At 50.7% G+C, this 27,483-nt stretch overlaps 1 protein-coding gene across 1 annotated transcript; it reads right to left on the bottom strand.

The window, feature by feature from the left end:
• Positions 1–9,460: 9,460 nt before the first annotated feature.
• On the bottom strand, positions 9,461–25,712 carry Nuak2 (NUAK family kinase 2). Its single transcript, XM_032915258.1, has 7 exons — positions 25,350–25,712; positions 16,861–16,981; positions 14,075–14,226; positions 13,745–13,810; positions 12,248–12,367; positions 11,623–11,755; positions 9,461–10,994 (listed from the first exon to the last, which is right to left on the bottom strand). The coding sequence occupies exons 1-7, from the start codon at positions 25,590–25,592 to the stop codon at positions 9,937–9,939; spliced, it is 1,893 nt and encodes a 630-aa protein (XP_032771149.1). The 5' UTR covers positions 25,593–25,712; the 3' UTR covers positions 9,461–9,936.
• Between the last annotated feature and the right edge of the window lie 1,771 nt (positions 25,713–27,483).

Raw genomic sequence — 27,483 nt, forward strand, 5'->3', positions numbered from 1 at the left:
CACCACTTCCTGTGATTTATGTGAATCTTCCTGAGCCCGGCTACAGATCAGTCTCTTGGATGTAAAGACAAGCCAAAATGTCTAAAGGCTACCCACCAGCTCCTGGGCACACTCGGTTTCGTTTTGGTTTGGTTTGGTTTGGCTTGGTTGGCTTTGCTTTGCTTTGTTTTGTTTTGTTTTGTTTTGTTTTGTTTTGTTTTGTTTTGTTTTGTTTTGTGTTTCAAGACAGGGTCTCACTGTGTCTCCTTGCCTGTCCTGGAACTTTCTCTGTAGACCAGGCTGGCCTCAAACTCACAGAGATCCACCTGCCTCTGCCTCCCTAGTGCTGGCATCCAAGGTGTGCCACCATCTCCTGGTTTGCCACAATCACCTTTTTAAAGCTGTCCAGAAAGGGAGATTCTCTCCTCCTGTGGTCAGAATCCCAACACCTGATATGAGATCTCCCTGTTGTCTAACCTCACTCTTCCTGCTGTTAGGGTTTCCAGATTGAGAAAACAAAAATACAAAAATACTTACTCAGTTTTGAGTTTGAGGGAGACAGTGGGCAAAAATTGTAGTAAAACATCTTGCCTTCTATATCAGAACAAAAGTCATTTGGACTTAAAAGTGTAGCTTGTTGGAAGTGTACATGCTTAGCATGTAGGTTGGACCCCCAGCAACCATCAAAAATGGATTTAGGGTCTGGGAAAACAGCTCGGACAGTCAGAGTGCTTGCTTTTCAAGCATGAGGGTTTGAGTTCAAATGCCAAGCACTCGTGTAAAAAGCTGGGTGTGCTGTGGTCCTGTAACACCAGGACTGTGGGAGGCAGATGGAGAATCATTGGAGCTCGCTGCCTGCCAGCCTAACTTTGGGTTCAGTGAGACCCTGTCTTAAGGGAATAGGGAAGAGAGCAACAACCAAAGCACCACTGTGCTCCTCGGGTCCCCACATACTTACACGTGACTATGGACATCGACCCACTCACATGAGTACCCACACATGCATGTGCTCTCTCTCTGTCTCTTTTTCTGTCTCTCTCTCTCTCTCTCACACACCTTTCTATATTCCTCCCTCTGTCAGTCTCCGCCTCTCTCTCCTCCTCTCTCACCCACACCTCTCCATCTCCCTCTCTCTCTCTCTCTCACACACACACACACACACACACATACACACACACACAACACACACACACACACCCACACACACTCCCACACACACACACACCACACACACACATACACACACACACCACACACACACATACACATATACATACACACACATACACACACACCACACACACACATACACACACATACACACACAGACATACACATAGATGCACACACATACACACACATACACACACCACATACACATATACACACCACATACACACAACATACACACATATACACACACAGACATACACACACATACACACACCACATACACATATACACACCACATACACACAACATACACACATATACACACACAGACATACACACACATACACACACATACACACATACACACACAACATACACACACACATACACACACACCCCCGTACATACACACACAACTCAGTGAGAGGAGCAGCATTGTTTTTATTCTCTCTCTCTCTCTCTCTCTCTCTCTCTCTCTCTCTCTCGCTCTCTCGTGTGTGTGTGTGTGTGTGTGTGTGTGTGTGTGTGTGTGTATGCATATGTACCATGTGAGTGCCTGGTGCCCTTGGAGGCCAGGAGAGGGTGTCAGATTATCTGGAATTGGACTTATAGACAGTTGTGAGCCATCACGTAGGTGCTGGGAACTGAACATGGGTCTGATGTAAGGACAAGCTCTCTTAGTGGCTGCACTACCTCTCCAGTCCCTTATTCTGCATAATCATGTGAATATTTTCTTTTCATAGCCAGGCTCTCACTCCGTAGGCCAAGTTAGCCTCAGACTTGTGATCTCCCCGCCTGTTCCTCTCCAATGCTAGGATTACTAGCATGTACCATGTCAGGCTCCATTTTTAATTTTTTTCCTTCTGGTTTTTGAAACAGGGTTTCTCTGAGCAGCCCAGGTTGTCCAAGAACTTGCTCCATCCACCAGGTCGGATTTGAACTTGTAGAGATCCACCTGCTTCTGCCTCCTGAGTTCCGGTACTAAAGGTTTGTACCACCATGGCCCAGTGAACTTTTTATATCATAGGGACAGAAGCTTACTTAGTCTGTGTCACAAGTCTTGAAGCCACACTTGGAAAGCAATAGTAACATAAAACCAGCGACTTACTTGCTGATCAATATTTTTTTTCCTTAAGTTAATCAGGAATGGGAATTACACAATTCCGCACACACAATCTCACATGAGTTTAAAAAAAGGGGGTCACATTTCTGAGGTAGCTGTTGAGGACATGGGGAGGCTGAGGCTGGATCTTGCTTAGAGCCACAGAGGGGAGGGAGAAACTGATGTAAGGAGACAGATTCAAGGGGCCTGGTCATGGGACACAGATGGTAAAGAGGTCCAATTGGACTCAGCGGAGGTGGAGGAGAGGGGTCTGTAATGAAGACGTATTGCCTGCCAAGCATCTTCCGGTGCTGTGACCTTTATTTCTTGCAGCCACACGTGAATGTGAAGGGACTGTGAAATGGCTTTAAGGTGTCATAGCATGCTTTGTGGAAGATATAATAGGCACTGAAGAGAGTCAGGTCCTCTAGGAAGCAGGAACAAAAGAACAGTCACACTAGCCAAGGCCAACAGAGCTATCTGCTTGCTGCCCACCTCAAATGTCTGGCGAGGAAGGGATTAGCCTACTCTACCCACCCATGTCTGACACGGGCATGTCCTCCGATGGCAGTAGCCAAGGGAAAGCAAGGTGACACTGGTTGTGAGGAAGGGTACAGGTCTATGAGGCGCCACTTGTCACCAGCTAGACTGTGGGGCCTAGCATCCGGATGGGCGAGCTGACCCCTCCAGCACTTCATTTACGCAGGGGTCCCCTTACAAACAACAGATTTGAACGTCTTACCACATGCTCTGTCCCTGGTCCCCACCCTTAGCACCCCCATCCCTGTATTGTTAACTATCAGCCTGTGGGTGTCGGTTTTATAGCTTCTGCTCTGCATAAATTCATGGAGGGAGGGGACCACTTCTGTGTTTTCTGTGGCATCAAGAACAATAGTCCGGTCTCAGTTAACGTTGATGGGTTTATTAGGTAACGAGTTGTCTCTTGTTTCTCAGATTCCCTTTTACAAGGGGCTGGGCTGGCTGGCGGAGGAGGAGGCCCTTCACTGTTGGCTTACCCAGTGCCTGTTCTCGCGCCTTAGGCTGGCCGCGGTGATGTCTTGCTTACAAAGCACTCTCACGTGCTGTCGTCTCCCTTAATGCTTGCAACAACTGGATGGGTGTGAAGGGGACTCTGAAAGTGACTCTGAGTCACTGTGTCATGATTTGTAGAAGAGAGGATGTGCTAACACAGAAGTTGCTGTGGTGGCATTGAACAGCCTGGGGTGAACCTGATGGCTGTGCTGGTGCTGTAGAGTGACCCCCTGGTATAAGGGCTGGCACCACCACCCAGGACAGCTCTCGGCACCCAGCATCCCGCTGTCTAGGTGACATTCTCCCATTGCATTTGAGTTTCCTTTGAATGAATGTCCCCAGCAGTGGACGTGGTACAGTAGCTTCAAGTATCAGGTTTTGGCTGCTGTTATGTTGTTCAGGCTAAATCGGTGGATTGGTTTCTTTGCACATCTGCTCATGACCTGGAGTTTTTTTTTTTTTTTTGAGGAGGCCCAAGTAGGCCTATGGGCAAGCCCAGTTGTTGATTAGCAAAATTTCAAGGTGAATGCAGACGCCACCTTGAATCATCCATAGCTTTGCCAAATCCACAGAGGACTGGTCACCAGGGTGGGAAGCAGGTCAAGTTGGGAGTCCCTTTGCAAGGAGGGGCTCCTGGCAGAGGATGGACTGCTTCGGAGCGTGAGGCTGCACCAAGCAGAGATAGTGGTGAACAGTTGCAGCCAGAAGTCCCAAGGCGAGCAGTGTTGGGCAAGTTCAGACTCCAGCCCCAGACCTTTGAAGATGACAGCTCCCTCCGCCTGGCCTGCTTGGTCAGCTCGGCTGGAGGAGCTGAGCACCCACAATCCAAAGTCCAAGCAGTGCAGCCTGGAGACAGACTCGGGGGAGGGGAGGACGCAGGGGGGAGGGGGGAATTCTGCTTGTTGGGTCCCCACCTCCACAGACATACTGTTGAGCACACTTCCATCAGGAAATGGGGGCTTAGCACGCGGAGCTGGGAAAACCCTGTGTTTACAAGGGAAGCTGAGTCAGACTGGTCTATCTTTTAAAACATTCAGCTATTTCTAGAATCTCATACCGTCAACGCCGATTCCTTCCTCTTCCCAGGAACTCCCTGGCAGGGAGAGAGCAGAAGGCCGAGACTGCCTTTTTTTGAAGACTAAAACCTAAAGAGTTAGTGTCCATTTATGGACTAGAAGCCCCTTCCCCTGTTAAGGTGACTCATTCTCCCAGCTTGTCCTAAATCTCCAGACAGAATGGGGGTGGGGGCACGGGGGACTTTGAGGTGGGATTAGCCTAGGAAGGGAGCGGGATGCTGGAGAAAGAAGATTGAGGAGGAAATGGGTTCAGATCCAAAAGGAGCTAGAGAAAGCTTGGGTCTCTGAGAAAACTGTGGTTCTAGATCCTCTATAAGCCCTCTACTGAGTACTTGTCAGTGGGACCAGAGTCATGGCCCTTGTGAACACTCAGCCTTTAGGTCTCTTTCCAGATAGCAGTCTGTGAACAGCCTCCTCAGAGGACTGAACAGAGGATTCTGAAGTGCAGAGATGACCAAAGATGACCCGAAATTATTCAGTCCCAGCCCCTCTGTGTACAGCAGCACCTGTCCCTGCCGTAAGGACCAAGGCTAGAGGCAGAGCCTGGAGACATTTCTTAAGTTCTTAGGGAATCCAGAAGTCTTTGTGACTGTGGGATTTCAGGCTTGAGAGTGAGAAAATGTTAGCATAGCCCTCCTCGTATAGATGAAGAAGCCAAGTCTCACGAAAAACTACACAAAGGACGATACACTCCCCAACTTTCTCCTCTTGTCCTTCAGAGAGAGCCTTTCAAGGTTTCTCAGGACAGTGGTGGCTCTGCCCCTGTCTTCAGCTCAGCACTGCCGGTCTCCCCAGAACAGAACAAACAGTACAGGCAAGCTTAGGAGGCGACAGCGTTTCAGCTTTGGAAAGATCTGCCTTCCAGTTTAATACAATCTCAAAGTCTTAGAACAGGAAGGGGCATCAGACAACCATAGTCTACTACTATCTTACTTCCTGGACTCAGAGGTCTGCATCAGCCCAGGTTTACCCCACTCCTCCTCAACCCTCCAGAAAAACTGTCAGTTCCCCCTGTTTACCCGTTCAGACTACACCCCCAACTTTGATTGCTCCTGTTTCTGTGCTGCTGCAACTCTGGTCCAAACCCCACCATTTTCTTTCAAAAGTGGTCTTCTGCTAGGTTCCCATCAAGCCTGCCACTGCTTTCCTCATTAATCAGCTAGAATAATTTCATTTATTTTTATCAGTGTGTGTGTGTGTGTGTGTGTGTATGACAGCTCGAATGTGGAGATCAGAGGACAACTTCCGAGAGTCATTTCTCTCCTTTCTACCACATGGACCTCGGGATCCTTCTTAGGTGGTCAGGCTCTGTAGCAAGCACTTTTACTTGCTAAGCTATCTCGCCTGCTGGCAAGACTCTTTTTAAAAGTCTGTTAAGTCATTTCAGTCTTTAGCTCAGCACCTCCCAATGATTCTGTTTCCCCCAGAATAAAAACGACAGCCTTAGAATGGTCCACAAGGTGCCATAGCTTCCGTCCCGTGGCTTCTCTCGGCCCCTCTTCCTGCAAATCTTTCGTGCCCTTTGCTCCAGCTTCACTGGAGCGTTCAAACACCCATGAGGGCATAGATTGCTGTCAGTTTTGTTTGTAAATGTATCCCCAAAGCTGGGCATGGTGGAGGAATGCCCCATAGACCAGGCTAAGAGAGAGCCTTTCAAGGTTTATCAAGACAATGCTGACATCGCCCCTGTCTTCAGCTCAACACTGCCGGCCTCCCGAGAACTGGAACTACAGAGTGAGAGCCCGCCTTAGAAACAAAACCAAGACCACACCAAACCCAAACACAAACGTACTAGAAGGCACTCGATAAATTAAAAAAAAAGAGAAAAGAAAAACGTTTTTGTTGAAGCCCTGAAGATGGACTCCAGGGCCTCGCTCATGCCAGGCAAGTGCTGTCTGGCTGATCTACAGCCCCAGTTCCAATAACTGGTAATTCAATACATGGTAATCAATTGAGCAAGTGGCACATAGCATGTAAGAGATGATCAAGCTACATCTGACATTCGGAGGTCCAGCCATTGGCTTTGGTCCTGCCCCAGGCTTTGCATGCTAGCCTGTACATCCATCCTCTTCCAGAAAACTAGCCTGACACTTAGTATGTGGTTCCAACACTTCCCTCCTTCTGTTTTAAAACCTCATACCACTCAGCCAAACCGCTGTCCTTGATCCGTCCTGTTCTCTAAAGACACAATCTAGCAGGCAGTCAGAGTTCAGATTCCCACTCCTGAAGTCTGCATATTTCCTTCTGGGGGAGTGGGGTCTGCTGCTTCCCACATTTCTACTGTTTTTCTCCTCTTACTCTCCCCCTTCAGGAAGGGTCATCGGATCTTGGGCCAGGGAGCCGGGCCAGTGTGTCATGGGAGTTTCCCTCCCACGGCCCTACCCCACGAGGGGGTGTCCACTCAAGAACATCATGATCCCGCCTGCGCCTCAGGAAAGGGCCAGGGCCAGGGAGCATTCACAAAGCCTTTCTGACCTCCTCGGGCTGCCTCCCCCATCTCTGTCTAGGTTGTTCACATTCCGGAAGCGCTGATGTGGCACTAAAGATTCCTGCAGCTCCAGCCTTGTCCCTCGGGGGCCCCGGCGGCGTCATCGCTGAGCCTGCTTTCTGGAATGCCTTTGGTATGAAGTGTCCTGGCAGGTGAGGAGGTCTGGGCAGATGAAATCTACAGTCCAAGGCTAGATTTTTGGGGCTCCTCCCCACATTCACTCCTTCATCCCATCCATGACTTAAGCTCCCAGGGTATTATTAAACAGGCCACAGGAACTCTACCAAGCCAGGAGCCCATGAGGGTCAGCTCCTGCCCAGATAGTGAGGTGCTACGTCCCTTCTGGCCCTCTTCTCAGATGTCCGACTAGGCTCAGCCCTCGCCTCGGTCTCCCCCTTTCCTGTGTCCCCACCCATTTCCTTTCTTGGGCCTTTCGGAGGCCAGGGGAGGGTGTTTCCAGGAGAGGAAGCTTCTCCAGATCTTGTGCCTGACCAAGAGCCTAGCACATAACAGATATTCCCTGGTAGCTGTTTGCTTCTGTGGTTTTTCCTGTTGTTGTTGTTGTTTTGTTTGTTTTCAGCCACTCCAGCTCCCGTGAGTCTTCTCGCTCCCCAGCGTGTGACTTTTCACAGATCTGGGTTTCAAGTTTGTGTCCCCACAATGTAAATGAATGTTTCGAATTTCTGTTTCTTTGCAAAAGGAGAGTAAATAGCAAACTCACAGGGGTGTAACGAAGCTGTCGAGAGCGCAGCATGGTGGAGCTAGGCGTCCTAGCTCCTGACGCAGGAGGGCGCCCCAAGCCTGGGACGCTGGTACTGACACGGGAGGATAAAGAGTTAAGCTGAGGTCTTATCTCGGCTCAACAAGAATTGGGGTTTGCAGCTCAAGGATATAAAGTTTGCTTAGCATGGCTCCAAGTTTGATCACAAACATCAAAAATAAATAAATAAATAAAAATTAAATGGTAGCCTCTGTTATCTAAATTTCCCATCAATGTTTCCTGGACAATTTTCACTAAGTTCAACTCTTCTGTGCTTCCGTATGCTGCCTGCCCCCAGCCTGACCGCAACCCAGGTTGTCCGCCACAGTTCAGCACACCAAGGGCTTGTTGCAGGCCCAAAGGGAAGGAAGCAACCAGTCTTGCACACTCGGCTGTGGGATGAAGGCCCAGCCTGTGACGTTCTAGCGTTTACGCAAGCCTAGCCCAGTCCTGGGACCTCAGGCACATCTGGGGTCACTCGAGCAATTTTTTTGTGAACTGTGTTGTCTTAGCCCCCGAGAGGCCCAGTTGTCTCCAGGCTGTGACCTTTCTACGTTTCTAGGTATAATGAAGGAGGTTCAAGTCTTCATCCCACAATGCCCCCCACACTGGGAGGACAGGTGGGGGTGTATAGCTGGGAAACTGAAGCCAGCCAGAACTGGGCAGTTAGGGGGTGAGTACCAGAGTAGGTCAGGAGTGGGGGTGGGGAGAGGGCCTGCTCGGAACCAAAGGCAACCAGGTACTTGCCCGCACTTTGTCCTCTGTCCTCCCAGTCCCAGAGTCCAGCAGCTTCTCAGTGGAACAGGCTGCAGGGACAGCTCTGCAGGGGGCTGAGGGGCAGGCGGGGAGGGTGGACATTCCAAGCATTCTTGACTTCCTCCCAGAGTCCGGACCGAGGGCACAGGGAGAAGCTGTCCAGTACGGAAGGAAAGGGAATTTCTTCACAGGGAATAAAGACTGTGGGAGATTCTTCAGGCTGCAGTGGGCAGGGCACAGGCCAGTGGGGGAGGGGAGAAGGGAATCGACTGGAGAAATCCACCTGATCCATCTCTTCCTTGAGTACTAGGGAAGGAAAGAAGAAACCAGGACTCTGGGCCAAGGCTTTTCTTCCAGATGTTTACCAGGTCAGGCTTAACGGCAGGGGACCTGGGTGTTTTGGAAGAGTTTTTTTGTTTGTTTGATTGATTGATTTTATTCTTTTACGGTGCTGGGAAACGTGAGTACGCATTAAACAGCATTCTGACCGCCCAGCAGCACCTCCTAAACCCCTTGCCCTATTTTGATTAAACAGAATCTGTGCCCCATCTGTGGTATCAAAAGGCTCAAGCACGTGAACCCAAGTCCCCGAAGAGAACAAGAGACTGTTTTTCCAGTTGCCGTTGCTGGTTTTAATGAGGTTTTTTTTTTGGCCACAGATGAGGGAGGGTGGACAGCCTCTGGTGTGAGGGGACAGGAGACCCAATCCAGACAGTGCTCAAGACATACATCTGAAAAAGCCACCCCCCATTAGAGGGACATCACTGCCAAATACTTCTCTGTACACACACTTCAATGACACAGTGGCTTTCCCCAGAACACAGCATTCACATTACCAAAAGCAGCAAAATTCACTTTAAAAAACAAACAAACAAACAAACAAAAAAAACAACAAGAAACAAACAACAACAACAAAACCAACAACAAAAAACGAAATAGAAACCAGAAGTGAGAATCACAAAAATAAATAAGTCAGCACATTCTAGGTCCTGCTGGCCTGAGAAACAGACACATCCATCATAGTCTGGTTATCAGGAACAGCTTCAAGGCTCAGGTCTCTGAGGTCTAAGGTGGGGACCAGAGGCCACGGGTCCCCTTGAGATGAAGTGAAACAGCAGTTGAGTCTTTCTAGGTCTTTGAGATGCACAGCAGCAGAGATGGAAACCAGAGGCTGTTTCCTCTTTAAATAAGCGAGGTTGCTCCACATTACTTCCAGGCATGTCAGGGTTCTAACCCTGGTGGTCGATGCGAACAGGAACTTATGTGGGTACACCCTGACACTGGCAGAGAGCAGGGGGGAGATGCCATGGGTAGCACTCATAGCATAAAGGAGGTAGGCAATTTCAGGTCTCTGTGGCCCCGCTCGAACATTCTGGCAGTCAGGGCTCTGTAGGTCGGTCCTTTCCATTCCTTTCCACATCTCTGCTATTTCTCTCAGCCTCCAGGTTCAATCAGGCTGAAGACAGAGAGAGTTCTTGATGTACTCTACTCCCCTGGGGAATCCTACCCAGGGTTCCTCTGCAAACCCCTCTCAGAGTCTACCCCATCACTGGGGCACTGCCTCTCCTCCTCAGCTGAGTTTCGAGCAGATTCCTAGGGCTTGTCTGTAGGCTGCCGTCACCTCTTGGCAGTCTGTCAGAGAAAAGCGGCTATCCCCCAGGGATCCCTGCCACCATCGTTTTAGGCCTTCTGAGGGAGGCTGCTCAAGCCTCCTCAGGTTGTCCACAGACACACAGCCCCTCAGTGGGGTTTCGGGAAGCCGCTCGGGCAAGTCCAATTGGTCAAAGGACTCGGAGGACAGGATGCTGTCCTCACTCACAGCTCCCGAGGGACGGCTGGCCCGGGCTGTAGGATGAGGGGAGGCCAGTTGGTCTAGGGAGCCAAAGGTGCTAGGGGCAGTGCCTTCTAAGGCTGTGCGGGAAAACTTGCCATTGAGTTTGAGGATGCCCTTGCGATGGAGGCGCCCTGAAGCTTGTGGAGACTTCTGCTCCACGGGGTCCCCACTCACAAACACATCACCCGCGTCTAAGAGTTCCCCAGACTCACTGGGCTCTGGAGAGGAGTAGTAACCAGATTCACGCTGCCGAGACTTCTTAAGAATGCCCTTCCTTGGGAGCAGGGGTAAAGCAGGGACAGGCTGCCCTGGGGTATCGGACACTGGTCTGAGTTCCTGAGGGTCCTCCTGTACCTCCCCCGGTGAGGGAGAGGCCTTCTTCTTGAGAATACCTTTTGGAAGCTTGAGGCTGCTCTTGCCAGGGCGAGAGGAAGTATCTTCAGCTGGGTCATTCTGCAGAGTCTGGGCCATGTCGTTCTCCTTGCGGGACTTCTTAAGAGAATGTTGCCGCTCCAGCCCAGGTCCCGTGCTACCGCCTCCCGGCACATGCTGCTTGAAGAAGCTACACACTTTGGCTCCATTCTCCAGGAGCGGGCGGGAGGAGCGACGTAACCAGTCCGCCATAGAGGCCCGGCCAGAGTCACCGCTAGGGTGCCCACCCTCGCGCAGAGCTTCCTGTTCCCCAATTCGGGTGCTGTAGCCCCAGTTGACCCACCAATGACTGGCTACATCCTCCAGTGTGGCCCGACGGATGGGATTCACCATTAACAGCCACCGGATCAGGCCACAGGCATCTGTAAAACAAAGGCAAGGGCTTAACGGCTGCAAGAACCGGCAGCCGAGGTCATCTTCCAAGGACCTGCCTCCCTGAGTGTGCGCACTGCTCATGCTTCTGGGTGAGACTAATGTACTCCTTCCTCAGGCTCCGTACTGGTTCAGGCCCACTCCCCTGGTCAACTTTCCTGGACAGACACAGGCAACTGCTTCTGTCCCACAAGCTTTCTCTCTCAGCCCCTTTTTCTACGTCTGTGTTTTCCTTCTCTGCTGAAACTCCATTCTCTGAGGACAGGGACTGTGCTCAACGACAAAGCAAAGCTCTCTATACTTCTTCCCCCTGTCTATATCTTATATAAAAGGTCAGAGTTCTCAGGATGAGGGAAAAAGTCAACAAGAAACAGTACAACTCCAGCAAAGAGGTTTAAGCTAGACCTTAGGGAGCACTTCTAAAGCATGCTCACAATGAAGAATGCTGCCCGAGTCCTCAGAGGTCTCAGACTGGAACAGTGGGGGTGCATCCTAATCTCCCCAGAGTTCTAAGGACTGTTACCTTCCTTATCACCATTGTCTAGTCACTGTGCTGGGAATCATTGGCAGTGACGGTGTACCCCACGCCCCCCCAGCCTGGTCACAGTTCCCACTTACCAGACGGCTTGCACGGCTCTCGGTAAGTCCCGCTACTGATTTGTTTCACCAGTGTTTTATGATCCTGCCCGTCAAAGGGCATGGTGCCATGCACCAGGATGTACAGGAGAACGCCCAGAGACCAGCTGTCCACCTGAGAGAGAGGGGGGAGGGACGCTCAGCAAAGACACAGCATGTGCTGCAGACTGCAGAGCTGCCACCCACGTCTCCAACAGGACGGAAGGTCTCATATGAAGGTTTCCTCTTACCCTCTCTTGCAACTGGGGGTGGAGGAGGGGTGCGACAGAGGGGTCGGGAGCTCATAGGAAAATATGCTGCCAGTCACTCCCCCACCCCACCCCGTGGAAAGGACAGCCAGGAGCATAGGAACCATTGCCATCCTCTAGGTCAAGGTGGGGTGGCTGGACTGAGTGCCAGGAGGCGCAGAGCACCAGGGGACAAGAATGAGACAGGATTCCAGGAGACCTCCATTCTATAGCCTTGCTATTTTCCCCTCAAGGCTTGGTAGGTCACTGCTTTGTAAGGGCCTGAGTTTTGTGTTCTGAAAAAGGAAGCAACTAGCAAACTACCTCATCCATACTGCATGACCTGGATTCAGGGATGCTGGTAGGAGAAGGATGCTTACCTCTGGGCCCACATAGGGCTTCCCGTTGACGATCTCAGGTGAGGCATAGAGAGGGCTCCCACAGAACGTCTGGAGGAACTTGCCTTTGTGATACAGGTTGGAGAGGCCAAAATCAGCAATCTATAGGGTTGGGGCAAACACGGGGCATGACAAAGGTTGAGTGGATTGTTCCACAGCTCTTGGCCATCCTTTCTCTGGGGAATACAGTTTAATCTGCTGCAGTCAAGAAGTCCTACAATTCCTCATCTTGTTACTATCACTTTCAGTTTCCCCAAAACACAGGATCCTGGGAAAAGCCAGACCTTGGTGGAAGGAAAGAGACACTCAACCCACACCTCATAGCTCAGGTCCTGAAAGACAGTGCCTTTAGGCCCTCAATAGGCAAGCAAGGCCCCTGACCCACTACGTGACTACTGAGCTTCCCTTCTGAGCCAAGGGTTCATCTCTGCCCACACGTAGGCAGGAAGCCAGGGTGGACCTGCGTGGCTAAGGGGCAAAGGAGAGGACAGGACAAAAGTCAGAGCTGTTCACAGCCCTGGAGATGGAATCCTCTCAAAAGACTCCCCGAGCTGCTGGATTTTAGGGGCCAGAGAGGTTAGGTTCTAAGATCAGCCTCTTGTTTCCCATCAGCCAGAGGTGGAGGTCAAGACCCTGGGGCTACCTGACCCTTCACCCCATCAAAGGGTCATGTGCACAGGGCGGGGAGGGCTATTTACGAATCCCTGGCTCCTTTGTTTATAGCTTTATTGGCGTCTTATCAAGCAGTTGCCAGGTGAACTCTTAATGAGTTGATGATTGGTACCAACAGAGTCTATGCCCTTCTCCGGCTTGTGTGAGTTTACTGGCTCTGGCCTCCTTTCCGGTCAGCATCTAAGAAACTCCACCTGCTTCAGGAATGGCCTGGATAAGGGCTACTGACTCAGTACCAGGATACCTCAGGACACGCAGGTCAGCAGCCACGGAGTGACCCTTGTCTTATGTCGGGTAGATCTAAGAAGGGCCAGACTGTCACCCTCCCAGTTGTTTGCCAGGCTAGCCTGTCACCTCAGCCAGCTCTTGTCATCTTGCCCTTTCAGCCCTGAGATTCTTGTTTATTTCCTTGGCACGAACTTGTGATTGACGTAAACCTAGCTGCTTCAACATGAGTATGAGAATCCGGTGTTTTTGAGAAACGAAAGTGAGCGCTATAAGGAAAGGGGCCATAGGACGTGCTGACTGTAGCAGATTAAACTGTGTGTGCGGGTTTGCGTGCGAGCACTGGGAGCAAGGGGAACGGGGCACGGTACCTGCTGGCCCCAAAGTTATGAATAAAAACTGACCTTCGATTAGACCCTTGCCACACTTGAGATATAACTGGCCTGAGAGGCAGGGTCTTCGTTTCTATTCTAGCCTAACTTCTGCCAGTCACTAGTGGGTGGCCTTCCTCTTGAGGACTCAGTACCTCATCTATAAAGGAAGTGTTGGGATGGGGAGATGGCTAAGGTCCAGGGACCTCACCTTGATGTTGCCACTGGCATCTAGAAGGATGTTCTCCAGCTTGAGGTCCCGGTGAACAATCCCGTTCTGAAAGAGGAAGGGGACTGAGTTGGGGAATGTCGCCATCGAAGGGAATGGAGACAAGGGACCTCGTCAGAGTTGAGTACAGGCACGATGGGATACAGATTCACCCCAGAGTTCAAGGCCTTTCCGTGGTCAAGAGAGCAAAGCCAGAGGTACCAGCATTCCTCGGTCCGAGAGTCCAGAAGCCTTTCTCTGAGTCCCAGCCTCAGAGCCCCAGACACGCCCTCCCAAAAAGAACACGAGCAGGGCTGGTGGGTGGCCGCTTACCTGGTGGCAGTAGTGCAGGGCGGACACGATCTGTCGGAAGAAATGCCTGGCGTCCCGCTCACTCAGCCGTGGCCGCTCACTGATGTAATCGTACAGATCGCCTCGGCTGGCGTACTCCATGACAATCACAATCTTGCTGCTGTTCTCAAACACTGGGGCGGGCAAGCGAGAATGTCAGGCCTCCCTCCCGGAGAACGCTGCTCCCGCCTCAGCCACAAGTCTCTGTCATAGCCTCACCCCACGTAGGACCTTTCTCTGGAATGTCTGCTACAGGGGACAGGGGCCACAGGGCAGCGAATAAGGACAGAAGAGCCTACGAAGAAGACTCAGTGCCTCCTAGGAGCAGCAAATCAAGACCTGAGGTCAGTGGCTAAGTTTGAGCTTCCGAGGACTCTGCAATCTCCCAGGAAGGCAGAGATATCACAGATGGGAGGAAAAGGTAGGCCCTCTGAGACCCTACGCTTCATCTTATGACCTTGGCCAAATCGCTACAAGATCTGCCAGTGAGAAGGCAGAGCTGATGGATGAACTTGGATAGGTAATCAAACCATCGTGCCTTAGTTTTCTCCCCTGAGATTAAAGCAACGTCCCAGGTCTCAGGCGAGAAGCAGGCGAGAAACCAGCGATAGTCAGCTCTTGGTCTGGCACAGTATCTGATACACGAGAAAGTGCTCAAAAAACGGGACCTGTTGCTGTACACTGCTCGCGAGTGTAATTCTAAAACCTGAGACCTGCCCTATGACTGTGAGAGCTGAGACAGTCCTCAGTCCTGCCGTCATTCAGAGGACACAGGCTAGGGCCGGAGTGCACATGGCCTTGATTACAAAAGCGATCCATAAACACGTGGTAATTAATTGGCTGGCTGGCTGGTTTCTTGGCAGTCAGCCCACTCCGGCTAGCCCATCTCCCTGTGTAGGAGGGGCTGTCTCACCACCCCAGGCTGAGTCTTGGCTCCAGGCCTCTAGGAAAGCAGAAAATAACTGGTTCATCCAACTGGCCCTTCAACTGGTGTGTCAGAACACGCTAGTCTATGACATGGCAGCTTTGTGTTAAACGGGTCCTATGAGTTTGGCTTGCTAGGCCAGCCCCAGAGCCTCTGAGAGAGAGCTTAAGGGCGAGTCCTCACTCCCAGATGTCAGCTTCAAGGCCAGAGAAAAGACGTGTGGTGTTGTTTTCCAGGTAAACGTGGTGACCCAGACTCTAAGGAGTGCCTGACTGAGACTCCTCATATGTGGTTCTCGGTTTCTGTGCAACCTTTATGCTAGGAACTAAAGATAAAGAGCTGGCATGGTGCATTTTGAGGAACATTAGAAGTCAGTCCCAGCATTCCTGTAGACCAAAACATCTAGAGTCTATAGCAAGATGAAGATGAATCTGGAGGAACCGTTTCGACACCAGTAACAGTGATGCCCTGTGCCTGTACCATCAACACACTTGAGTGTGTGAACAAGTATGAGCGCGCACACGCACACACACACACACATACACACACACACACACACACACACACACACACGCACACACACACCAACAAGACAAAACAAAACCCTGAGCATCATTTCAGTTTTCATTCCCAAGTGGGAACTGGTATGGAGAAAATTCATACACACACCAATTCATGCACATGCATGTGGGGGCGCGCGCACACACACACACACACAGCCAATCGCCAAGCGTGATCTGCCCACTGTTCCCAGAGGGAAGAAAAGAGAAATACAATTAGCCTTCTCAGCTACCTTCTTAGCTACTTGTCTGGGCTCCTTATGGGACAGACTCAAGCCACAGGGTCCTAACAGTAGCTTTGCCCTTTATCTTCCTATGAGAGTCGAGACATTTCTATTGGTTCTACTAGGGGTCTTCAGACAAAAGAAAAACACCCCAGACAAGTCTGCAAGCTCCTGCCTCCTTTCCCTCCTGCTGTCCCTGTGATCCAGGTTACTGAAGTTACATAAAGACTTGAAGCAGTACGTGGGAGGGCATTCTCCCTTCTTCCCTTGTCACCCTCCTCCTGCTTGCTCACTTTGTTGTCTGGGTTGCAGGGAAGAGGGCAGACAGACAGATCAGGCCAGAACTGATGTCAGGAGAGAGGCAAGAGGAGGCGGAGCAAACCCATGCAGGAGTGATTCAGGGGGAACAAGGTGACTTGGGGAGGCCTGGCTAACAGGGGAGCGTTGAACAGCACCCACACCTGAGACAGGTGCAGACTCTGGCCTTTCAGCCTCTCCTGGGTTGCCAAGGATCTCCTGGGGTTGGGAGGCAGCGCAATTAGAGGAAAATCAACAATAATGACAAAAGGCTTGAAGTCTGGGATGAGGATGCACCTCAATTTACAGACCTTACCTAGCAAGCGTGGGATTTTAGGTAGGACCCCAGCCACGTGACAAGCACACAAACACACCTTCGGCTTTTCCTCTTATAGAGTACTCAGTGAAAGTATCCAGCTGGATTTTTGCAACCACCTGTGATATAGATGGATTGTGCCGTTTCGGAAGGGAAGCGTCACATGTCACGTGGCAGGGTTTTGAATCTGACTTTTGCAACTTCAAAGTCCTTCTCATTCTTACTTCCTGTTTGTTTAAGTTATGTATTTGTTTAAAGGCGGGGTCCTACTATGCACCTTTGGTTGACCTCAAATTTATATTCCTCTTGTCTCAAGCCTCTTAGGGCTGGGCTTAAGGGCATCGCCATTGGGCATGTGTCACTTCTTCGTGTTGGCAGATCTGACTTCTGTGCACCCCTGCCCCCCAGATTCCTGGCTCCCAGCTCCAGACGTCCCACTACCGTACCTTCATGGATGGCAATGATGTGGGGGTGGTTGAGTGAAGACATGATCTCGATCTCCCTCCTTATGTGCAACAGATCCTGCTCATCTTTGATCTTGTCCTTCCTGATTGACTTGATGGCCACCTGGGAACAGAGGATGCCAGAGATTAAGGAGAAAGGTCTAGCAAGGTAGAGGCATCTATCTCAGAAGATGCTCCATGAGCCCTGGCCCTGATACTCTGCCTGCAGCTGCAACACGTAGCATGTACCAAGGGAAGCCATCCGCCTTCACCAGGGCAGGTGACGGCAATTTGCAGATCCCCTTGCCAAGAAAAGGTCGTCACCTGAGTCCAGTGCAGCACTGACTAATGACCCCATTTTTAAAGTCTACGGGTGAACAAGAAACGTAACAGCCTGTACCTGTGTGAAGCTTGATGCTTTAGGATTTACAAATCGAATGTGCACAGTGCACCCCAAAGACAATGTACACCCCAAGGATGAGGACCTGGGATGACTTGCTCAGGACAATTCGCTCAGCCCTGGGTGCCAGGCAGAGAACCTGACACACATTAGTCAGTGAACAGCAGTGTACTGCATTAGTAAATAACGCTGGCCCTCCCCAAGAGTTCTGGGACAAAGGTGGAGAACGCGTCCTCGCCCTCAGTCACTGGTGAAGACACTGGAAACCCAGCAGGCTGAATACTTCCCTCAAAGCCGTAGTCACTGACTAGCGCAGCTGGCAAGCTGACTGAGCTTTGTTCTTCTGTCCCGAACACCAGTTTGCTATGAACAACCACTCACTAGTCAAACGTTACGGCAGCCCAAGTGCCTCCCAACAGGTGAATGGAGAGACAAATTTAGCGTTTATCTGTCAGAAAACGAATGGAATTCTGATACCTACTATAGCATGGCTGAACCATGAAAATGTACTCTGTGAAATAAGCTACCCACAGAGTGACAGACGTCATGCTGTCCCCTTCTATGAGGTACTAAAATAAACAACTCTATAGACAGAAAATAGCTCAAAAGATACCAGGGTATAGGGCAAAAGATGGCATTGGGGTGCTACTATTTAATGGGCACAGCCCTTCTACTTGGGATGATAAAGCGGTTTTAGAGAGCTGGAGAAGAGACGTCTCAGCAGTTAAGAGCACTGGCTTGTTCTTCCAACTGAGTTTGGGTCCCAGCACCCACATGGTGGCTTACAACTGTCTGTAAATCTTCAGTTCCAAGGGACCAGATGCCCTCTGCAGATGTACAAAACACGCATCCAGAGAAGACAGCCACACATATTAAATGAAAGCAATTTTATTTTGTATTGTGATAGTTTAAACACTGTGGATATGTCTAATATGCTAGTGAGTTATTTGCCGTAATAAAAAAGATCGTCAAAAACAAAACAAGAAAAACAAACAACAACAATAACAAAAACCAAAAACCAAAAACCACCCTCCAGTGAGCAGTCTTCGAAGTCCAGGTAAGGAATGGTCAACAACAAGCAAACAAGTAGACAGACAGTCCTCTGGGGCTTACAGTCTTACAGGGTCTTAAAGGTGGGAAAGGATTAACACCTCCAGCTGGTGTGTGGAGGTCTCAGGAAGGGTAGGTACAGAGGAAACAGAGGAGTTACAGATCAACACCTAAGAGCTTTCTGGTCCATGGCATTCTCTAGAATGGAGAGAATGGAAACCACAGAGCCAGGACTCAGTATGCCTGGTTCTCCCGTTCTGTCCTAGTGGCTGTGGGCAAGTCTCACCCTTGTCAGAACCTCAGTTGCCTTCCAGTGAAATAAACAGATTGAACTAAGTAGTCTCAGGGCCTTTCCTGATCTGGTCTGTGAAATGAGCTGTACAAATGCCAGTGGTCCTCGGGCTGGGTGAGGGTTGGGTGTCCCAAGTCAGTCAGTTCCTGGCAAGTTCTGGTCAAGGACACCAACAGAATGGTAAGACTTCCTCTTCGCGCAAGTAATGAGAAATATGAAGGCCCAGACTGAGGTAAACAGCTCCTCATTCAATTTCCCAGGAGGGCTGGCCTCCCCTCTGGATTCAAAAGGAGACAGAAAGGAAACCCCGGCTCGAGGGGCGGGGCCTCTAATCCACCCTTTCACAGGCTCTGGAGGTAGACAATAGCTTCAGCTCTCTGGACAGCAGGCTCTTTTCGGTTTGTGCTCCCCATCTGACAAGAATGCGGAATAGCCCTAATCCTGTCAGAGGAGTTGCTCACAATGCCCATAGCCCCGTCACCCCGGCAACGGGTCAGGGATGGCGTGCCCTCCACCCCAACGGGCCCTAAAGCTGCATTGCTGAAAGGGGGCAGGCCCCATTCTCAGCCCTCCCCAGAACAGGGCAGGGAGGACAATGGCAGATGGTCACCATGGAGCCTCATCCCCGAGAGGCCCAATGCAGGGGGATGATGCAGATGGAAGGATCTGTCTGCTTCAACATTCCACCCTAACCCCACTCCCTAAAGAGCTAGGCAGAAAACCCCTGGGCTTAGAACTGGGGAGTAGGGCAAAGGCCTTGGCTATTCCTTCAACGAGGAGCTACCTCTCTCTTCTCCATTCAACACAGAGCAAAACTCCCACACACCACTTCTCCACGATGTTTTTCTCACCCTGAAGGGGAGATTGCATGGCCTGCTCTCTTCTCTGTAAGTCTTTGTTCGTGAAACCAGACAATGAGTAAAGGGCTGTGAACTCCTTAGAGACAAAGATCTGTAAAAGATCTATTATGGGCAGTAAAAACAGTCGTATGTAAACACACATCACTATCTAGACAACTAAAAATACCTGAGCGCTTAAAGTGCATCCAGGCAACAACTAGGCAGATGTCAGATGCACAGTTGTGTACACACAAGTGTATAGAAAACCGAGATGATGTCATAGGCTTAGGGACAGAGCTCTGAGGGAGTAGGGGCCAAAAGAAATGAGTTTCCAAAACAGATTTTTGAGGGTGCTAGGAATTATTTGGGATGGCTAGCGGGCACACAGGTCTCAAGATCCACTTCTAACCTTAGAAGACGTGAAATTCTAATTTCACCCCATCTCATTCTCCTAGAAGACATCAGAGGGGTGAGGGGCAGGTCAATGAACCCCCCAGTTGTCTACAGTAGGTCCTAGGAGATCCAGTCTAGCACTTCCCAAGAAGGAAACAAGGCTCGTTATTGGTCCTCCATCAGTCCCCAAAAGGGTGACAGACAAGAAGGACTGATTTACCACTGATAAGATGGGGTTAAGCCACTGTTCCCAAACTCTACCAGCCCTGGTTATATCAAAGTCAGTTCAATCTACTACCTCTCAGGACTGGAAAGAGTCCTGGGTGCAGAGGCCTTTAACAGCTGCACACTAGTGAACACTCGCTACAAATATCTACTTGTTAAGTCCCCGGATGATCTTTGCCTGAGGGAACCAGTGAGCAGATAAAGTTTCCCCGCTCCCCTCCCTCCCAGGCCTGGGCCGGTATCTCCCTCAGTTACAAGGACTAATTTCTAGAGACCTTTGTTCTCACCTACAGGGTTACTGGCAACTGTGCCCAAGGATGAAAATGAGATGACTGAAGCCCAGGAAGAAGGTACCCGAAACCCAAGGGGAGGCTGGCCACAGGCCAGGGTCTTTCAACGTATTTCTTTTTTAATTTTTGCAAACGTCTTAATTTTATGTGTGTGTGTGTGTGTGTGTGTGTGTGTGTGTGTGTGTGTGTGTGTGTGTGTCTGGTGCCCGGGGAGGTCAGAAGAGGGTATCAGATCCCCTGGAAGTGGAGTTATGGATGGTTGTGATGGTGTGGGTACTGGGAGCGAAAACTGAGTGGTCTGGAAGAGTAACAAGTGCTGTTAACCACTGAACCATCATTTCAGCTCCCCGATACAATTATTAGTGCCACCCTCTTTACCCTGCATATTGCCCACATTCAATCAATGTATTATATGGCCACCACATTCTGAGGCGGAAGAAGGAAAACCAGACCAGGGACGATTCTGTGTGTTGAACACGTGGCCAGCGGTGTGAACCCAGGCAGCCGATTCACACTGGTTTCTCTCAAGCTATGTAACTCGAGGCACAGAAAGCTAGGCGAATCTGGGTCATTTGCTAAGATTTAACTATTTTTTACTTCATGCATATGGGTGTTTTGTCTGCGTGCTATGCATGTGTGCCACATGCATACAATGCCCATGGAGGTCAGAAGAGAGCTTTGGATCCCCTGAAACTGGAGTTACCGATGGTTCTGAGCCGCCAGCCACACGGGTGCTGGGAACCAAACCCAGGTCCTCTGCAAGGGCAGCAAGTGCTCTTAACAGCTCAGCTATCGCTGCACTCCTTGGCTGCCTAGATTTAACGTCCTGGCTTGTGGAAGGCCTTGGGGAACATTGGGAGTGGCTTTCTTTACTTGGAAGAGCATGGGGAACCAGCCCAGGAGAAAACTGTTTCAGATATGGAAGGATGGGTGAGGTTTTCAGCTAAGAGGGTGGGCTAAGAGAGAGCAATCAGAGCATGCCAGGCAGGTCGGGGTAGATCTCCAAGTTGCCTTCCGTGCTCAGCCTTCTGTATACGGCTTCTTCAGAAATGGGTCACTGCAGTGTCAGGAAGGCACCACCTAAGGACTGGTTCGAGGTCATCGGGCTCGGCCACGTTAACCGTCAGAGCATAAGGGTTTCCTGCTGAGACCATGCCAGTGAGTTTTCCTGTCCTTGAAGCTCTGCGAGTTCATAAAGGCAACAAAGCTAATTCCCCAACCAGCAGTGACCACTTCAGAAAGATAAACTTGCAAGGCTAAAGTTCCTCCATGCACAGGACAGGACTACAACGGAGGAGAAGAATCTCAGAAGACAAAAGTTTCTTGGAGGTGTCCAATCCTGCCCAACCCCGTCCCTGGAGAAGGGACAGCCCATATCTTGCCATGGGCCACGTTGTGTGTGCCACTCCTTCCTATTTAAGACATGCCCACTCTTTGCCAACACCTGAGGAGTCGGTGCTGAGGCTCCGTGGGTAAATACTGCCTTTCTCCCAGAGCTCGGATTAGGAATGATCCGTATTGAGGCGATCAAAAAGCCTTAGAAAGAAAAAGAAGGGAAAGGGGCGGGGAACGCAGAGATGCTGGTTCTGGGTGCTAGGAGAGATGGTCCAAGTTGGGCATCTCTGGTCACAGCCAAGATCCTTGACTCCTTTCTGCCCTTTTGTGGGAAGCAGGCAAGGAGCTGGATGATGACCCACTTAGATAGTGCCAGAGAGGTTAGGTGTAGGCAGTCCTGGCGGAGCAGCGGGGATGGACCACCCTACCAAGAGCTAGGCAGGAATCGGGAAGAAGCTCCACGGGTAACCTGAGCCACCTCCCCTGGTCCCATATAATACCACCTCTTCCCTGCCTCCTCCTAGCCCACTCTGCCAGGTTCCTGAGCAAGGAGCTTCTCTGCCCAGCCCTTTTGTGTGGTTTGGCTGGAGCCCAAGGACAAGAGTCGCCTGCAGCCTCCCTCTCTGCTGCTAAGCAGGCAGGTGCAGGAGGAGCTGGGAGGGCGCATCTTGCCCAACAAGCCTCTGGCAGCTGGCCAACAGGAGCCGTCCTCTGAAGTTGGCTGAATAAGAGACGAGGGCTTGGAACAAAGCAGAGACCATAGCGATTCAACTCAAGAGGAGGACCGAGCCCAATCTGTGCTCCTTACTGAGGCAGGAGAGGTCCAGGATGAGAGAGAGTTCCCTAGGTCAAAGCCGCCCTGGCTGGGATAATATGCCCCATGTGTCTGAGACAGTGCTAGGATTTTACAGATATTATTTTATTCAATCCTAGGGAGAACTACAACATTATAATCTGACTTTACAGGTATGGACACCGAGGAACTCAGAGAGGTAACGCATCTGGTAAGCAGTGGGAAGAACAACTTGACGCTTTGCAGGAATATAGTATGGTTCCTTCACCCAGGATCCTTCAGCACGGTATTGAGAAGGGGGCTCCCAGTGATGTCTCCCCGTCTAACCATTGCCTGGAGGTTAGACTGGAGTGCTGGGAGGGCAGTTGGAACTAGCCGATGGATGACAAAGCACTCAGAGGCAAGCCCAGGCTCATCTCAAAGCTAACTCGTAGACCAAGACTCAGCACTTGGTCATCCAAGGCGTATGGTAGGCAAGTCTGGAGGGTTTGCTGCAGGTCTGCCACTGCCCAGCCAGAAGACACGTCACTTCCCTCTCTCTGGGCTTCAGTTCCCTCATCTGCCAACGAAGGAAGCAACCTGTCTCCGTGGTTTTCCAATGTGTGGAAGCCCACTAAGCAATTGAAAAATGTAAAAGGAGCAGAAGCAATGTGACCCCTCAGAACTACTCACATGGGCTGCCTTCCTGCCCGTCACGGCTGCCCTTAGGGGTGATTGATACAGCCATGCAGACCAGACCAAAGGCTTTGGTGAGGCCTCAGCATGTGTTTTTGTCTTTAGGGAGAGGGGTTAGTCAGGGGAGCCAGGGAGACTCACAGGAGGAAATGTCATTTGGATACCAGGAATGTGTCTGAGATCCAGAGCAAATATTTGTTTTTCCTCTGATGCCCTCCTGGAGCAGCCATTAGTCCCACCTACCTGTCCCTCCCTGCAGATAATCTCACAGGACCCTGCTTAACCATCTCTCCAAGAAGAGAGTGGGAAGCAAGCTACAAATGGGGTGAGAAATTCCAGATGGCAGGAGGCTTTCCTGGGAACTGAGTTCCCACCAACAGTTCTAATAAGACCTAAGCAGCCGGCCATGTCCCTCTCCCCCACTGAACTATGGGAAGCATTGACTCTTTAGGGAGAGCAGTTAAGATGTAGGGGTGGGTGGGTGGGTGGGGATGAGGGCACTGCTCCAGGATTGGGAAATCATTAGCACAGCAGAGAGCTGCTTTCCAAGAAAGAGGGGGGACCCTGAGCAAACTCTAGGCAGCAATCCTGGGTGGTCTGGTTGGGGAGTTTCAGGGCAGACTCTCCATGTTTGCTGATCTTGGCTCCCTGCATGCAGCAAGACATATGAACCTGGGAATTCCTTCTGAGTCTCTCTGTTTTGATGTAAGAGTCATTGATTTACTTCACTTCAAAATCAAATGTGATCTCTCTCTCTCTCTCTCTCTCTCTCTCTCTCTCTCTCTCTCTGTGTGTGTGTGAGTGTGTGTGTGTGTGTGTGTGTGTGTGTGTGTGTGTGTGTGTGTGTAAGGCAGTGACCTCAGTCAGGAGCCGATGGGAACTCTGAACTTTGGTCTCAGTTTCTCAGACACTCTAGTTCTCTCAACCCGCTCTTCCCACAACAAGAGACATGGGGCACAAGCCACAAGCAACTATTTTCTAGCTAAGCCCCCAGACAAAGCCTGGGCCCTGAAGTCTCAAGCCTGGAGCCTCTGGGGCCCTGGCACTTTATAGAAAGAGAAAGAAAAGAAAGCCCGGAAGTACACGATTGCCCAATAACTGTAACCTGGCAGCGGGCAACTGGGGACCGTGCCAGGCCTTAGCAGGAAAAACATACTTGTTCCTATTGATGGGGTTATAATCCACTCCTTTCTCCAACATCCACTCTCCTTCACCAATGAAATGACTTCTTGAATTTCAAACCAGCTACTGGCTGCAAAAGCAAACAATTAGGGGAGGGGACCATTCCCATAGTCGAGAGGGCAAATGATGGCGGCACGCACCCCCCCACACACACACCACAACCAGCATCCACTGGATCCGCCAACTGTTACCCCTAAACCACCTACCTGCTCTGAGGCTTGCTAAAGTGTGAATTATGGATCTTTTAAAAAGAGGGAAATGAGAGACTGAGCATTTTAAACTGAGCTGGGTACCTAGCTAATACCTAAACCCGCTGAACTGGCGCGGAGGAAACATTGTTGTGTAACTTTTGGTAAATCTGCTATCCTTTCAAGGGGACGCCTCCAGATAGAAGTATTCATTCTCAGCACAGGACCTATGATCAGGGCTCACGTGCATTTCTATCTTACTCTTCCAAGCTTGTGAGACAGGCTGTGTTCTCCCTATTTTTTGCAGAAGGGGAAACAGAAAACAGAGATGGAGGAACTCGCTCTGAGTTACGGATTACTATGACGATTACACACGCGTGAATCAAAAGGGCAAGTTCCCCAAAGGCCTCACACCCAAAGACATGGCTGGAGTGCTGGGACGTACAGTGAACCTGGCACTCGGGCCTGGTTTTACACTTCCCAGAATAAAAGCCCATCACAACGAAACTTTGCTTCATCTCGGCTGGAAAGGCCCCGAAGTGTCAAGTCAGAGTTAAAGATCTCCACACCATCTACAGAGAGCTGGTGCTTTCTACTTCCTCCTTCCATTCTACTCTGTTGACGTTTGCTCCCGTCAAAATTCAAGTTAAGCCCCGTCTTCCCAAACCACAGCCATCTATTTGCAGCTAAGGTTCTCGAGTCCGTGAGCACTGTCCCTGAAAACCACCGACAGACACATCTAAAATGCGCGCGCCTAGCAACTCAGCCGAGGACACCACAAGGGACGCGCTATGAGCTCCGGCGAGCCGGGAGCCGCGAGGGACACTCACCAGGCGTCCCGAGCTCTCTCGTGCTTTCTTCACCTTCCCGTAGGTGCCCTTGCCCAGGGTCTCCAGGAACTCGTAGCGGTGCCTCAGGTTGTGTTTGTGATGGTGCCGCTTCACCGCCTGCTTCTTCATCAGAGGTTTGGGCGACTTGATGAGCCGGTCCGCCAGCGGCCGGGCGCTCTCCGTGGCCAGGGCGGAGGCCGAGGGAGCCAGGTTCCCGCGCCGGTGTAAGGCCACCGACTCCATGGTGCGGGGACGGCGAGGCGGAGGGGGTCGGGCAGCAGCAGCAGCGCGCGGAGAGCCGCAGGCTCAGAGGTCACAGCCGCACCCGAGCACGCTAGAAAGCCCCGCGTTCCGAATTGCTATAAAACGTTTGGAGGGGGAAGGTCCTGGCCAGTGTCCTGGCTTGCCGGCGACTCGTGACCAAAGCCTCTCCCATTGGTTCAACGGCTCCTGCCCCACTCCTCCCCTTGGGTTGGCGCGGAAAGGTGTGAATGGGGCCCCGCCCACCTGGACCGGAGACCAGGAATGCGGGAAAGGAGGCACAGTCAATTACTACCGAAGTGCCAGTCCTTAAATTTGAAAGCTCTCTGAATTGCTTTAGTCTCTGAATGATGCCAGCTTTGTGCTATTGTGCTGTGTTCTCAGTTGGCAAGGGACAATCTAAGAGCACTAGAAAGCCCCAAAGTGTTTCTCCACACGCAGTAAATAAATTGTTTCTCCCAAGCTCAAAATCTGAAAAGCCATTTGATAACTTCTTGAGGTCCGTAAAGAAGAGGGTGAATAAGGAGATGGAATGGGTTGGAGGTTGATTGGTTAGAGAGCGGTCCTGCCTGCAAGTTCACTGTTTGGCTTCCACCAACCTTAATTGGATTCCGGAATCCAACAGGCCTGGGAAATCCTTACTTTATAGGGTTGAGTGGATTTCCTCAAGATGTGGTGGCCTTTGTGGATTTTCACAAACTGTGGGAAAAGCAGATCACATTCCAAGGACTTACATCCTTTTGTCCCTAAATCTGTAAGGAGCTTCTTGGTTCCAGGGTTTCTTCCCAGTGATTTTTTTTAGTCAAGAGTGAGAAGTTGGGCATGAGACTTGGCTGCAGTTGACAGGCCTGGAAGGGTATGTCCAGAACCCCTTTTTCTGATGTAGAAAGTGAGTTTACTTCTGCCAAAGGCCACACAGCTGGCAAGAAAGCCACAGAGCTGGATTTCAGACACTGGCCTATAGAGATAGAATACAGGACAAGAGGCCTTCCCCAATTCCAGCTATTCTGGGCATCCCTCCCCACTCTGCAGGACCTCACCTCTAGCTGTATCTAATTTAGGACTTGGCAAAAAAATCAAAGAGGACTACTACATCCTCAACTATCAAATTAAAAAAAAAAACAAAACTAGTATCCGCCCATTTTCCTACTTCTGTTCACCTTTTGAATCTTTCCAGTGGGGAAAGAAAACAGTATCTCCTTGTTGTCTGTTGTGGAGTTCTCTGTAGCCAGAGACGATCCACTGAGTGTGGATGACCCATGAAAGCTGTATAGTTAGTTTGTCATCCTATCTTCTGCCAGCCCGCCTTTCCACTCTGAGTAGTCTGTGAAAACAGAAAAGGCTCAACCAATCTGCTACCTGTGCTCCCCATCTGTCAGGTCCTGGGGGGGCCTGTCCAGGAGATTAGGACAAGGAAAAGCAAGTGTCAGAGGAGCAGACTCTGGACTGGGAGACCTGGGTTCCAATCCTGACTGACATGAGAACAGGAGGGACCCCCTAGCCCAGACGAGAGGAGGATAGTTTGGGAGGACTTTCTAAAGATAGCTTTTAAAGCTTACCAGAAGACCTGGTGGCCATTAACTAGCTGTCTCAACATTTCCCTGTAAAATGAAGACTTATTCAGAGGAGCCCAAGGTTTCCCCTTATGACTTAATCTAGACACTTACCACTGTTCCTGAACATCTCAGATACCCGGTGCACTGCTGAGCAGACCAAGGTGTACAGTGGATTCATACAGAGCCAATGACTGGATGGGCAACGGAGGCAAACAAGCAGGCCTGGCCGCAGAGGAGTGAGACCACCAAGGGAACTGAGAGATGGCTCAGCGGGAAAGAGCACTGAACTGCTCTTCCAGAGGACCGGGGTTTGATCC

The sequence above is a fragment of the Rattus rattus genome, chromosome 10 (assembly GCF_011064425.1).
Source record: "Rattus rattus isolate New Zealand chromosome 10, Rrattus_CSIRO_v1, whole genome shotgun sequence".
NCBI classification, from domain to species: Eukaryota; Metazoa; Chordata; class Mammalia; order Rodentia; family Muridae; genus Rattus; species Rattus rattus.